This window comes from Pteropus alecto, unplaced genomic scaffold (genome assembly GCF_000325575.1).
Source record: "Pteropus alecto unplaced genomic scaffold, ASM32557v1 scaffold479, whole genome shotgun sequence".
Lineage (NCBI taxonomy): Eukaryota > Metazoa > Chordata > Mammalia > Chiroptera > Pteropodidae > Pteropus > Pteropus alecto.
Window position 1 is genome coordinate 1,005,565 of NW_006492031.1, and position 13,679 is coordinate 1,019,243.

At 39.5% G+C, this 13,679-nt stretch overlaps 1 protein-coding gene across 1 annotated transcript in view; it reads left to right on the forward strand.

Moving 5' to 3' along the window:
* The window catches only part of SORL1 (sortilin related receptor 1), a 152,025-nt gene that overhangs the window by 74,766 nt on the left and 63,580 nt on the right, over positions 1 to 13,679 (forward strand). Inside the window, exons 15-21 of the mRNA XM_006925247.3 lie at positions 1,430 to 1,558; positions 2,070 to 2,155; positions 5,493 to 5,665; positions 6,706 to 6,837; positions 8,825 to 8,916; positions 10,135 to 10,381; positions 11,254 to 11,392. Of these exons, the coding sequence (XP_006925309.1) occupies positions 1,430 to 1,558; positions 2,070 to 2,155; positions 5,493 to 5,665; positions 6,706 to 6,837; positions 8,825 to 8,916; positions 10,135 to 10,381; positions 11,254 to 11,392 (998 nt within the window). The remainder of the gene's footprint in view (positions 1 to 1,429; positions 1,559 to 2,069; positions 2,156 to 5,492; positions 5,666 to 6,705; positions 6,838 to 8,824; positions 8,917 to 10,134; positions 10,382 to 11,253; positions 11,393 to 13,679) is intronic.

Sequence of the window (13,679 nt, forward strand, 5' to 3'; positions counted from 1 at the left end):
AAATATATATATATTTCAAAGTATATATATATTTCAAAGTGTATGTGTGTGTGTGTGTGTGTGTATGTATGTATGTGTGTGTGTGTATATATATATATAGTTGACTCTTTTACATCTCCATGTTTCCCCACGCTGCCAAGAAGTGTGGCTTTCAAATTCTTGACTTGCAACCCCTAGTACACAGTGCATTTTCTGGTATGACCCTGTACCTACACATACTTATATATGTAGACACATACATGCATGTAATTAAAACAAAAGTTTTATGAGATAACATTTACTTTTAAGTGTGACAAATTTTGCAATCTTCTGTTTTTGGGGGAAGGCGGGGCAGGAAGCTGGTTTTAACCTTCTAAAGTGCTTTTACTGCCTTCTACGTTATTGCTTACAGCTTGAAGAAACCTGCCTAAGAAGGGTGCTCTGCCATTGGAGGAAAATAAGCAATTAGCTAATGTTCCACTTAGTCCCCCAAAAGATTTAAAGCACCCATCCAGTAAAAATTACCTAATATAAGGAATAAGACCTCTTTGATACAGTAATAAAACCCTTTTGAATAATTTTCTACAAAGTGCTAAATATAGATATGACACAATATAAACACAAACCTCTTTGCCCTGTACTTGTTAATACTTTTCATAGTAGGTGTTTCAGTAAATATTTGTTGAACCAAAAAGAGTAAATGAAGCCTTTCAGGTGGAAAATACCTTTGAATTGCAAAATTCCAGTTTGGGCAGGGCCTTGGGAAGTATACAGCACAGCTCATCCTAGAGCTGTTCAGTGCATCCGAGGGAAGTCATGTGGTTAAGGGCAGAGCCGAGAATAGGCCGGGGCCCCCTGCTTGCTACTCGGCCCCTTGAGCTGGGTGATTTGGCAGAGATGTGGCCCCCAAAATGCAGAAGGTCTCGTGGATCAAACCACTGTGTCCCAAAGTGCAGGATGAGGCACCCAAGGTGATTTTAAGTAGTACGTGGACATGGTCTTAAATAACGTTAGTAAAAAAAAAAACAAAACCTTGTTAAGAAAAAGTACTGTTCTTTTAAATTTCTTTTAATTATTCTAATCATGTTAAGAAGAAAGTCTCACTAGGTGTTAGTAATTCTTTAACATTTGCTAATCCCTTTTAACAAAGAGAGGGCAGGCCCAGCGTCTTTGGATAGGGAACTGGATCTAGCAAAAAAATGAATATTATTTTTTTTTTGCATGATTTATATTGTTTTTGTTTATGTCATATGATAGTGGTTTGTAATTATGGTTCTGATATCACGTTTCTTTTGGAAATGTATTAGTGCAGAAAAGTGAGTAGTCTTTAAGAGGTACATTAACTTATAATACAGGTGGCAGGCAGTATGGCAGAAGTCACAAGGGTTGGTACTGAAATGCCCGAAGTGTGTAAACCAGTGGCCTTAACAAACCCTGATTGCCTTTTCAGTGACTTCGGCTTCAAGATGAGTGAAGATTTGTCACTAGAGGTTTGTGTTCCCGATCCAGAGTTTTTTGGGAAATCATACTCCCCTCCTGTGCCTTGTCCAGTGGGTTCTACTTACAGGAGAACAAGAGGGTACGTCTCACAAAGGTTGCCATGTCAGGGACACTGTGGAGGGGTGGAGATCTGCCCTTGATATGAGAGAGCATAGTGGACCACCTAGGTATCTTTCATACTCCAAATGCTAGATTTCTAAGTTAGCAAATTTCAAGTAGTTTGGGCATTGACATTTGCAAATTCTTCTGCCCTCAGTGAGAAAAAAAAATGCAAGTCTGTAAGTTTCTTTACAACTCTAGTTGTATCTTAAGTCACAAATTTTAGTAAGGATATATCTTCATAGGAGTTTTTTGAAGAGATATATATATAAAACTATTGCCTAGGACAGCACTCCAAATTGTCTGGGTTGCCTAATCTAATTGCAAACAGAACCGATTCAGAATGATTAAACATCCTTCTTCCTATTCTATGGAGAAGTGAATAGATGAACTTCATTGTCCTTGGATAGGAAATATATTCCCAGTTACAAAGCCTTTGTGACTGTTCTTTGGTGTTTCTGACCTCTTGCTCTTGGGGTGGGGGATGACAGCTATCGGAAGATTTCTGGGGACACTTGTAGTGGAGGAGATGTTGAAGCACGACTGGAAGGAGAACTGGTCCCCTGTCCCTTGGCAGGTAAGAGGTGATTTCTTTCCTTTGACTTCTTGAGCCATCATTGAAGCATAATTATAATCTCACCCAAATTCAGCCTTGTGGCTCTTCTAACTTAGCGGAGAAAAAGAGTAGAAGTTACAAGCATCACAGAGCTCTCTAAACTTGGGATCCAAACTAAATTTATTTATAGACTTATGACATTATAGGAATGGAGAATGTTTTTTGAAAGAAATCTCCTTTGTTCATTGAAAAATGTTTATTTGGCATCTGTTGTATTCTAGGCATGGGGAAATGAGGGATGCCCATAGGCCTTTTGTGTGTACCTTGATCTGTTTGTCATAGCGGAATATAGAGACTTGTGGATTTTTGAGAAGTAGCTAATTGGTCTATCTTAATTTTTGTAAAAATAATTATGAACAATATTTTAACAGAATTTTATACATTTTAATGTACTTTTCCATGTGTCGTCATTTTAATTCTTATGACTACCCAGTGAGACAGATATCATTAGCTCCATTTTTTTTAATATGAAGAAGCATGATCAAAGTAGAGGGTTAAATGACTTATTTAAGGTCACATCTGGTAAGTAACAAAGCTAAAATTCAGATTCTAAGCCCATGCTCACCTAGACATCAGCCAAGTGGCAAATAAATGTCATTCCCATTATCTTAGATGATCATTATGCATACTAATTAAGAAAAACTTTTTTGGAGTACATGCACACGCTATAAGATATAGTGTGTTCTAAGTATGTTTTAAGTTGATTTAGTGGTGATGGCACATGTTGAGGTATTTTGAAATACACACATGAAATTTTGATCTCTTAACAAAGAGTTAATCTCTTAGCATCTTTTTTTTTTCTTCACTCTGTTTCTAGTTCTTATTTGTGTAGAGGTTCCTTATTCCCTCTGAGCCCTTCATCCTGCTCATACCTCTTGGTGAAGGGAAATGATCGGGGCTGACTTCCATCAGCAGTGGTGTTGTCTAATGGAACAGCTACAAATGCCAAATGAATCATGAGAGAAGCATGTCATCCTCTGCAGGCAGGGCAGAGTGGCTCTCTCTTTTGCTCACTGCTCACCAGCTTGCCCTGTATTTTTCATGCTAAGCTCATTAGTCCCTTAATTTAATCTTCCATCATAACCAGAGTAATTAGCATACCCACTGTGGAGACTTAAAAAGAACATGACTTCAGCATATTCTCACAAATGAGCAGATAATATTCAAATATCCCCTTCACAAGAGCTGTTATTGATGAGGGCTTGGGTTAGTAGGGTTTGAATGATTGTTCTTAAGGGGCTGTAGTACATACTTTTATAATAAATATTTCCGAAGATAATTTAGCGAGGGACAAAACAGTTCATTTAAAGTTGTTTAAACTGATAAGAAAGCTATTTTGATAAAGGAGAGGATAGAACAGGGAATGAAGTGGAAACAAATCTCATTTGTAGTATAAGCCACCTTCTAAATATTATATTAAAAAAAATGGAACTAAAGGCAGGGATGTACCAAGGAAGGAAAAGATGGTTTCATAAGACCAGTGGGAACCATAACATCTTTGCAAAGATGAGATAATCTGGGCATCTGAAAGGATTTTAATTTAAATGAAGTAAGTATTTTTTTTCTTTTATGAATGCTGTAGTAACATAGATTTCTATGCTGTGCTCATGTATGGCTGGAATTGACCAAGGAATTCTCTTCCTTTTCTAAGTTAAGTATTACACATGGAAATGTTTCATGTTCCTTTGTACCTAATCCTAAAGCAAGTATTTCTGGACTCAGACTCTACTGTGAAGGCATTTGTTGGTCAGAAGAAAAAAAAAAACAAAGCAACAAAATGAGGTTTATAGATATTAGAGAGAGATAGGGAGTGAAAGACTTGCTGCTGTGAATGTGTTCTCCATGATTCTATGTGGCAGCTTTGGCAAGAGTCCTTGATTTCAATGTCATTTACAAGCTGGACAGTTTCATCTTGACTGCCCCCTTAACTGGGAATTATAGTGGAAAGGTTTTCTTGAAATCGAAAGGAGAGATTAATTATCATGAGGTAGCTTAAATACTTTTGAACTGAAGTGTGAGACCAAAGGAAAAGAAGGTAAACTTTATTAAAAGTTGTAGGTAGATTTATATTTTTGTGCATTATCTATATTGAAGCCTTTATAAAGCAGGTGTCTAGTACATGTTAACTCAGTGAATAAATGGAATTAGAAAGGGAGGGAAAATAAAACCAAAACAGCAGTAACTATGTGGACATTCAGCAAAGGAACTCAGATTTATTTGCATTTGGTCTCATGTGCAATGTATTGGGTGCTTTCAACATGGGTTCCCGTATGTTGCTCATCTCCATTCTCTTGGAAGAATCTTAGTGTTTTCCAAGCTGTTCCCTAAATGGAAGAGAGAGCACTAGTTTTTCCAGTTACTTGTTATCTGTCATTAAGTAAGTCTCTTTAGGAACTCTGGGCTTCTATTTCTACAACTTAAAAATGGCAATATTAGTATTTACATAATAAGAGGCAGCATTGTATAGTGTTTAAAATATAAACTTTGGATCCAGACTGCTGGGTTCGAGTCTTGGCTCTGCCTCTTAGTAGTTGTGTAACCTTGAGTGAGTTACTTAACCTCTTTGATCTCATTTTTTTCATTTCTAAAATTGTGTTATAGTAGCTCTCCCATTATACAGTTGTTAATGTGGATTAAACAGTGTCTGTTACATAGTATGTGCATTGTGTAAGTGTTATGTAGGAATAGGATTTTTGTGAAAATTATGTTGGAAAACATTTTGTAAGTAGTCAAGAACAAATGTATTATTGTTTTAAAAATGTAATAGATTGGTATAATTGGCATATGCCATTGTGAACAATATTGAACAGGTGAACAAACAGATTAGAAAACTTAACTACAAGTCTACAGATTAGAAAATTTAGCTACAAGTCTTCTAGTTCACAAAATTATGGTGCCATGTGATACAGGCATATGATGAGGACAGCATACTGACTGGTGTCATTATTTTGTCAAGTGTGATTAGTGATTTTTAGGCTGAGTTCATAAGTTTGGATGTTGGAGCATGCCTACTGGGGGAATTTAGATTAAAAACAAACCAAAAAAATAATAAATAATACACTTTGCAGATGAGGAAACTTGTTTAAGATTCACACGAGTTTAAGTAACATGCCCAAGGCAGAAATGTTTTTCTGTTACACACTTTCTAAGCCTGGATTCCTGTGCTCTTTCACTTGATCTACGCCATGTGCCAGTGGCTCTGAGGTTTGTGTGTGAGGGAAAAAATGGGTCAGACATGCTGGGATCTCTTCAGCGTCGTCTAGATTCACTCTCCCTATTGTTTTGTGTGTCTGTGCAGAGGAGAACGAATTCATCCTATATGCTATGCGGAAGTCCATCCACCGCTATGACCTAGCCTCAGGAGCCACTGAGCAGTTGCCTCTCATTGGGTTGCGGGCAGCAGTGGCCCTAGACTTTGACTATGAGCACAACTGCTTGTATTGGTCTGACCTGGCCTTGGATATCATCCAGGTGAGTCAGCCCTTGGTCTGGTCCTGAGCGCTGTGACTTGCAATGACCCAAGAAAGCAAGTATAAGAAATTTTAAGCCAAAAATCATCTCAGGGCTGACTGATAAAACGTTTCAGTTTTCTACTTTAGTTATTTTCTTTCCTTGTAGGACGGACAAAGACACTCCCAAATCTGTGGTCTTACTTATAAGTGAGGTCTCACTTTTCCCTCTGGGAAGATTTTAAGACTAGGAATATGGGATTATTAGTCACTCCCAATCATACCACCTGCCCCGCAGCGTCCTTCTTCCTAAGCTATAATATAGTCACACTTGACTTACCCATAGTTTATGTAATGATCCACTTCAGCTATTCTGTGCACAGTCAAGAACCAGGAAGTGAGCTGTAAAGATCCCCTCACAGTCCAGATAGCTAGCCGTACATTTAAACCCATGCACTTTAAAGGAGAGCTATTTGATCTTCAATCCTTTTAGAAAAGCAATTCCAATAAGTTTTATCTGGACTTCCAACCCAACAGAGATTTTACAGTGCTTGGGTATTTGAGGGGGTGGGGATAGGAGACAGTGGTGACTGCTGAGTGTAGCTGTCCCAACAATAGCTTCTGATGGCTAAGAGCCTCTCAAGGGAGGGAGACTGTAAAAAGCAGACATAAGAGTTTAAAAATAATACCAATCTGGTTTCATTTATTTTAAAAGGAAAACAGACTCATGTATCTCAGTTATCTCTGCCTTGTTATTGTGATACAGCATGGTTCATTGGCCATTGTTCATCATGATAATGCAGAGTAATACAGATGATTAAGTTCTGTTTAGTTATTCTGCTTCGAACAGGAAGCCATGATACATTTTAGAAATGCTTTTATTAAAAACTGGTTTCATTCATCTAGAAAGTTTACTAATGTTAAAAAAAAAAAAAAAAAAACCCAAAACATCTCATCCGTTGCCAGTCAAGTCAGTTGAATAAAGGGTTACCATCCATGGGACTGATTTGGCAGGAGGTCATTTGAGCATTTTACAACATTTCTTCTTTTTTCTGTCTTCAGCGCCTCTGTTTGAATGGGAGTACAGGGCAAGAGGTGATCATCAGTTCTGGCCTGGAGACAGTAGAAGCCTTGGCCTTTGAACCTCTCAGCCAGTTACTTTACTGGGTGGATGCTGGCTTTAAAAAGATTGAGGTATGTGTATTCCCCTGCTGTCCTTAGTTAAGTGGGTAGGGGGAGCAACTGGGCTTTAAGCCAGATTTGACACAGACATAGGAATTAGTGTGTCACATTACTCTGGAATTTTTCAGAGAATTCCAGAGAGTGGACCAGCTGAACCTCTGGAGAAGGAAGAAAAGCAGGATAGTCTCATTATTACTCACTGCTGTGAAGGTCCTATAGGAGAACCAGAATTCATCAAACAGATTTCATTAAGATACCTGAAAGTTTATATTTTGGCTAGAAGAAACAGTAGTAACAATGATAATAATAATTCATTGTCATTGTTAAAATGCTATAACATCAATACTCTAGTATTATTATAGTCTATTAGAGTAATAATAATATCACAATCATCATTACCATTATTATTAATGATGATGATGAGCACTTAGTATGTGCCAAGCCCTATTGGAACTACTTTGTAGGAAATATTTGATTTACTTCTCACAATAACCCTGTAAGGTAAGTATTCCTATTTTCCTCACTTCATCTATCTGCAGTTTAGCTGCCAAGACAACATGAGGGTAAGAAATGGCCTCTAAACCACCAAAATCATTGTTTCCAGGAATATAGGTACACCCAACTCCTGAAAGTTACTGCTGAGGCCCTGGGGCACTGCCTCAGCACCTCTTTATATTGATTCTCTGTGGAAGTATGGCCTGCGGGTAAAGTAGAAAACACAGTAGAAACTGGGAGACCCAGAAAGCCACAAACTTGAAAGATAGGCCTGGGTTCAGTCTTTATTCTGGTAGGTAAGTGACTCAAGTTTCAATTTCTATATCTATAAGGTGAAGATTCATTCATCCATTCACTGAGTCATTTAACAAGTGCTTTTTGAGTACAAGACATGTGCCAGGTGTGGCTTTAGGTTGTGATGATACAGCAGTAGACAAGGTATACAGGTTCTGATACAGAGTAGATTTTAGTGGAGAAGCAAAATAATGAAAAAATAAGTCGATCAGTTCTGTTGGTGGTAAGTGCTGCAAAAAACATCAAAGGACGTGTGATCATGTGATTGGGCAGTGGGACAGCATTAGAAAAGGTGGGTAGAGGAGGCACCTTGAGGATGTGACATCTGAGTTGATCCCTGACTGAGGAGAGGAGGATCATTAGAGTGTTCGCCTCATAGGGTAGCTGAGAGAAAGGAATGAAAAGATGCACAGTACCTGGCACATACTTAGTACTGTATTGTTGGTATTGTTATTAGTACTTCTTCCCTTTCTTTAATTGTGTGTGGCCTGTCTCTGCTGGTTATTAGAAGGATGCAGGCAAAGCTTAAGTATTCACACTCTCATAGGCTTGATGGGAGACCAGTGTACAACTCAAACACTGCTTGTGCACAATGGTTTCAGGTGAGTCAATGATGAGAGCTAGAGATGCCCATTGACCAGAAGAGTTAGCAGAGAACGAAGGCCTGGGGATGAATTTTGAAAGAAAGATAGGATTTGATTAGAGAGTAGAGGACAGTGCCAAGAGGGGATATGGCAAGAATAGACAGGAGTATGTCAGGCTTAGAGAACCGTGAGAAGACCAGTGTTGCTGAAATCATGGGAGCTGAAATGGAGACTCTTAATTGCAAGGCTCTGACATTGAGAATTTGTTCTGTGGAGAGTGTTGAGCCATTGTTGATTGGGGCATGGGGTAACGTAGGCAGGTAAAATAAGTAAACACATTTGAGTACTTTGTGCAGATCATCACCATGTTCTGGGAATAGGGGCACAGGGGGTGCTTGCTCCTCAGTCAGTCCCTGTGAGAATTGTCACATGAGTCAGAGGAGGGAACAACTCATTTTGACTGGAGTTAGGAGCAGATTTTCCAGATCAGTCTGTAGAGGAGGTGGCCATAGAGAGACATGTCCATAGACAGGAGCTGCTGAGCAGGAGACTTGGCAATGTGGGCCTTTTAAGGAGCTCAGATCCATGTTGGCCTTTTTACTTCCTCTTTTTTTTTTTTTAATCAGGTAGCTCATCCCGATGGTGACTTCCGACTCACCATCGTCAATTCCTCTGTGCTTGATCGGCCCAGAGCTCTGGTCCTCATGCCGCAGGAGGGGTAAGTGCGGCCCCGGTGGAAGTCAGTGTGTGTCAAATGCTGTAGCAAACAGATTCTCACGGAAATGGAAACTGCTGAACAAAAACTCTGTTTCTCATTATTCTGATTGAAATAATCTATTAACAGAGTTTTGAAACCATAGTCTTGGTCAGGTAACTTTTCATTAGCAAACATCAGAATCTCTTTAGGCATCCAGATGTCTCACATCTGGGGGGGTTTCTCTAACAAAAGGTAATAATAAAAATCTCTATGTACTCATAGTAGGGCCTGGTTGGATATTGTGAGGATTCTTTATCTTGAATTTCACACGTGGTATAGACATTTAATCCATTTCATCTATTCTCTGCACTCCAGCATGTATAGGTTTCCTTAATAGCAATTTGTATGCATTTGGAGAGTGCAGAGGTGCTTTTTATTACTTTATTAACTTAAAGAAACATAACTAAAAGGGAAATTCTGGAGTAGCCTTTCTATCCTTCCTTGTAGCATTTATGATTGAGGATTAGATCTATGTTTTAAAAGAAAACCCTGAAATTAATATATGTACTTGATTAAAAATATTAAAAGGGAACAGAAGTATATGAAATGAACAATATTTGTTTCCTCTTTTCTCACTCTTAATTCTTTACACTTCCTAGGGGTTCATAGTTTCTTATGTCTCATTCAGAATTTTTTTTTAATCCATGTACAAGCATGTATCCTTAAAACACTCAGAGACAAACATATGTACACATTTGCGTCAAATAGAATAATAGGATATTTACTATTCTGCACTTACTGAAAAATTTAATGTGTTGAAGATAGTTTCATGTGAGCACATATATATTTTAGGCTTCCTAATAGTCTTTTGTATGTACCATAACATATCACTTTTTCTATAGGTTAACATATGTGTGTGTATACATATATAAATGTTATTTAAAAGTATATACATATATATATTTTTCCTAGTATGAACACTCTTTGCTGTGATGACCATATTTATACCTTGTCTTTGCATAACTTGATTGTATCAGTAGATTAATTCCAGTAAAGGAATTTTTGGGCCAAGGAATTAAGTGGTTTAAGTGGTTTAAGTATTACAATTACATACTGTAATAATAATGCTGAAATAACCAGCCTGAGTTTTCTGGAGGGGCTTCTCACCTCCTTGGAGTAGCATTTGAGCTCCCATTTCCTAGTCCTGACGCACTGTGTGTTCTTTCTGGTTTTGACCAGGGTGATGTTCTGGACTGACTGGGGAGACCTGAAGCCTGGTATTTATCGTAGCAATATGGATGGTTCTGCTGTCCGTCGCCTTGTGTCCGAGGATGTGAAATGGCCCAATGGCATCTCCGTGGATGACCAGTGGGTCTACTGGACAGATGCCTACCTGGACTGCATTGAGCGTATCACTTTTAGCGGCCAGCGGCGCTCGATTATCCTGGACAACCTCCCACATCCCTACGCCATTGCTGTCTTTAAGGTAGGGACTCATTTGTTCCCAGCATAGGGTCTGTTAGAGTAGGTGAAGAGCAACTGAAGTGAAGAACCTACTATCTCTGGGTTTTTGCAGAGATGCTTGTCTAACTTCCAGAAAACCAACTCATTTCTGAATTTGACATAGTTTCTTTCAACCCAAAGAAGGGATGCCAGACAGAGGTGCCAGGGTTCCAGGATGCTCACTGTCACATTTCAAAAGGTTAAAGGTTGAAGTTACTTCACACAAAATTCCCAGCTTGCCTTTCAGTGTCGGTGGTATTGTTTTGACTCCATGGCTCTGTCTCTTGTGAAGTTTGCTCACTTTTTTCTGTAATGCACTACCTGCGTTGCCTGTCACTTCTGTTTTGACTCTACAGACCCCAACCATTTTGGCACCAGGGACCAGTGCTCCTATGAGAATCTAATGCCTGATGAGCTGTGGTGGAGCTGAGGCAGTGATGCCACCACTGGGGAGAGGCTGCAAAAACAGATGAAGCTTCACTCGCTCGACTGCCACTCACCTCCTATTGTGTGGCCTGGTTCCTAACAGACCATGGCCCGGAGATTTGGAACCCCTGCTCTAGGGAACAAAAGATTCTTCCCAACATTGGGAAGCAAATTTCTAACTGAAGGGTTGGGCTTGTGGTCAAACTTGAATGCTTATCATATAGTTTCTTTTGGGCAGTTCCTTTAGTGTAGATACTTGGTAGGTTTGATAAAATCACTGAGTCATGGATTTAAGTATAATCTTAATTTGGCCCATCATTTAGCCAGTGCTTGCTAGGTGTCCACTACAAGATGGAGCTCTATTTTTTACTGAGGGTCCCGAATAAAGGACTGAAGAGTTGGACTAAAGAGCAAAGGTTTTCCTTTCAGAATGAAATCTACTGGGATGACTGGTCACAGCTTAGCATATTCCGAGCTTCCAAATACAGTGGGTCTCAGATGGCAATTCTGGCAAGCCAGCTCACAGGGCTGATGGACATGAAGATATTCTACAAGGGGAAGACAACCGGTAAGGCAATGTCTCCCCCTTAATCTCTATCGAGTTGATCTCTAGAAAGGGGCTGGGTGTGGGCAATCTCTGCTCAAGCAGGATTTGGCAGCCTGCATCTTTGTTGTCACGACAACACAAACGTTATTTAATTTCTTCCTAATGATATCTTAATTTCTTTTCTAATGATATACAAACAGCTGGAAGGCAGCGTGTTTTTGCCTGCCTAGAGTGTTGGTGATTGGTAGATAATTACACCCTCCTCCTGTTTTTGTCCCCTTACTGATTGGCGGTGTGGCTTCTGTTGCAGCTGGAGAATCCCAGCACGTGCTTAACCCCCGTTTGGCACCCTTACTGGGGTGCGTACCAATGCTGTGCTGGGTACACAGGCAGTTGCAGCTTTCTGACAGGAGTCTTGTCTTGATCTTGGTTGCCAAGATGGCCTATTGCTCATTGAGTACCTACCTTCCCTGTAATACTAGGTATAGTTATATGATGACTTAATTTGTCTTCACAATTAAACTCTAAAACCCATAAAGAAGATTGTGTTTTGTTTTGTTTTGTTTTTCCTCAATGATTTTACCAGTGTCTATCACTTATTAGGTACTCAGTTTATATTTGTTGAAAGAAGGAGGGATGAAAAGGGAGGGGAAGAGTTGCTGGTGGGTGTAGATGGTAGCTGTCTTAAAGATGATTGGCTGAGGCTTCAAGATCTACTACAAGGCTTTGACCCACTGGAGCCTGAGACTATTTGGTCCTGGAGTCTGAGACTGTTCAATGGAAAGCCTTCTTCCTTACTTGACTACCTTTTGACTTTATCTCCCAACCATACTATCGATCCTACAGGAGAGAGCAGAGTACTCCAAGAACAATAGTCCTTTTAAGAAGTGCTGCCTTTATCTCAGCAGAATTAAATCGCATCCTGGGTCTGCTGATTCTCCTTTATTGACAGACTGCTAGGTTTCCTGTTTTGAACTAGAATGTTGGCATTGTTTTGTGTGTTTTGGCTGGCACTGTGCTAAGAGAAAATTGAAAAGGGGAATTAATATGAGAGTATAGATGTTATTGTCATCCTTTGGGGACCAGTGAAGATAGCATGAGAACACCTTTAGAAAGCTATAAAGTATCCTTGAACTTTAAGTTAGTATTGTTATGTTTTCATAACTGACTTATGAGGTTGGCAGGGCTGATATTAGGATCTATGGATTATAGATTAGAGAATGAAATCTCAGATATGATTTTGCTTTCCCAAATGTCCCTCACTAGTTTAGGAACTGGGCTTTTGTTCCATTTCTGCCACTAAAAGGAGAAGTCATATTCTTTCTTAGAGGAGGTGCCTGTTTTAAAATAGGGAGGATAAAGGAATCATGCTTCTCAGCTCCAGTAACTGAAATGTTGGGGTTTTTCCACCCCTACTGATCCACCATGCTAGTAAGCTAAGGAAATTGTCACCATTACTCTAAGTTACCACCCAGTCCAGAAGAGTGGGTCATGGTTTTGACAGGTGCTTGTAAGCATGTGTTTGATGAGCACACCGCAGCTCTTGAAACACCATGTTCAGATGAATCAGTGACCCCTCGGCTCCCCACTCCCCAGTCTTGGCTGGTCACTTTATCCCAGCTGATGTACAGTCATACTGTTACCCGAGAGTTTCTCTGCCTATTTAAAATGAAGGAGACTCTGAGGCATGAAGGAAAAATCACAGCCTGTCTCCTGCTTCCAGGAGACCTCCTACCACAGACATAGGGCCGGGAAGCCAGTTTGTAATCTCTTAGGCCAGTTTAGGTTAAATCTAAGCTTTTACAGTGGCATCTGGCTGCCAGCACTGCTTGTATAAGCAAGTGTCTCTTGACCTTGAACTTGTTTGCTCTATCCTGCCTGCTTTTATGAACACTGAGGAAGTATTGCAGATTCATGCTGCATACTGGCAACCCTTGGAGCTGGTCAGTCTGTTATTTTTGTTGTCTGCTCCTAACACATGTAAGACTTGCTACTAGTATAAAATAATAATGATAATAACTACATTTATTAAGGGATTGCTATGTCATAAGCACTACACTAATATGCTTTGTGGGCTTGTATAACCTCAGTTAATCTTCCCCAAATCCATGTGTACGATTAATATTTCCATTTTATAGATGAGAACATGAATATCAGGCTCAGTAACTTTTCTACATCACACATTTAGTATGAATTTGGACCATGGCCTGATTGACTTCAAAGCCTGAGTTCAATAAAGCCATCAACTCTGCTCCCTCTGTCATCTGTTGTTGAAATGCAGTGCCCTAGTATACCACAGTGATTTATT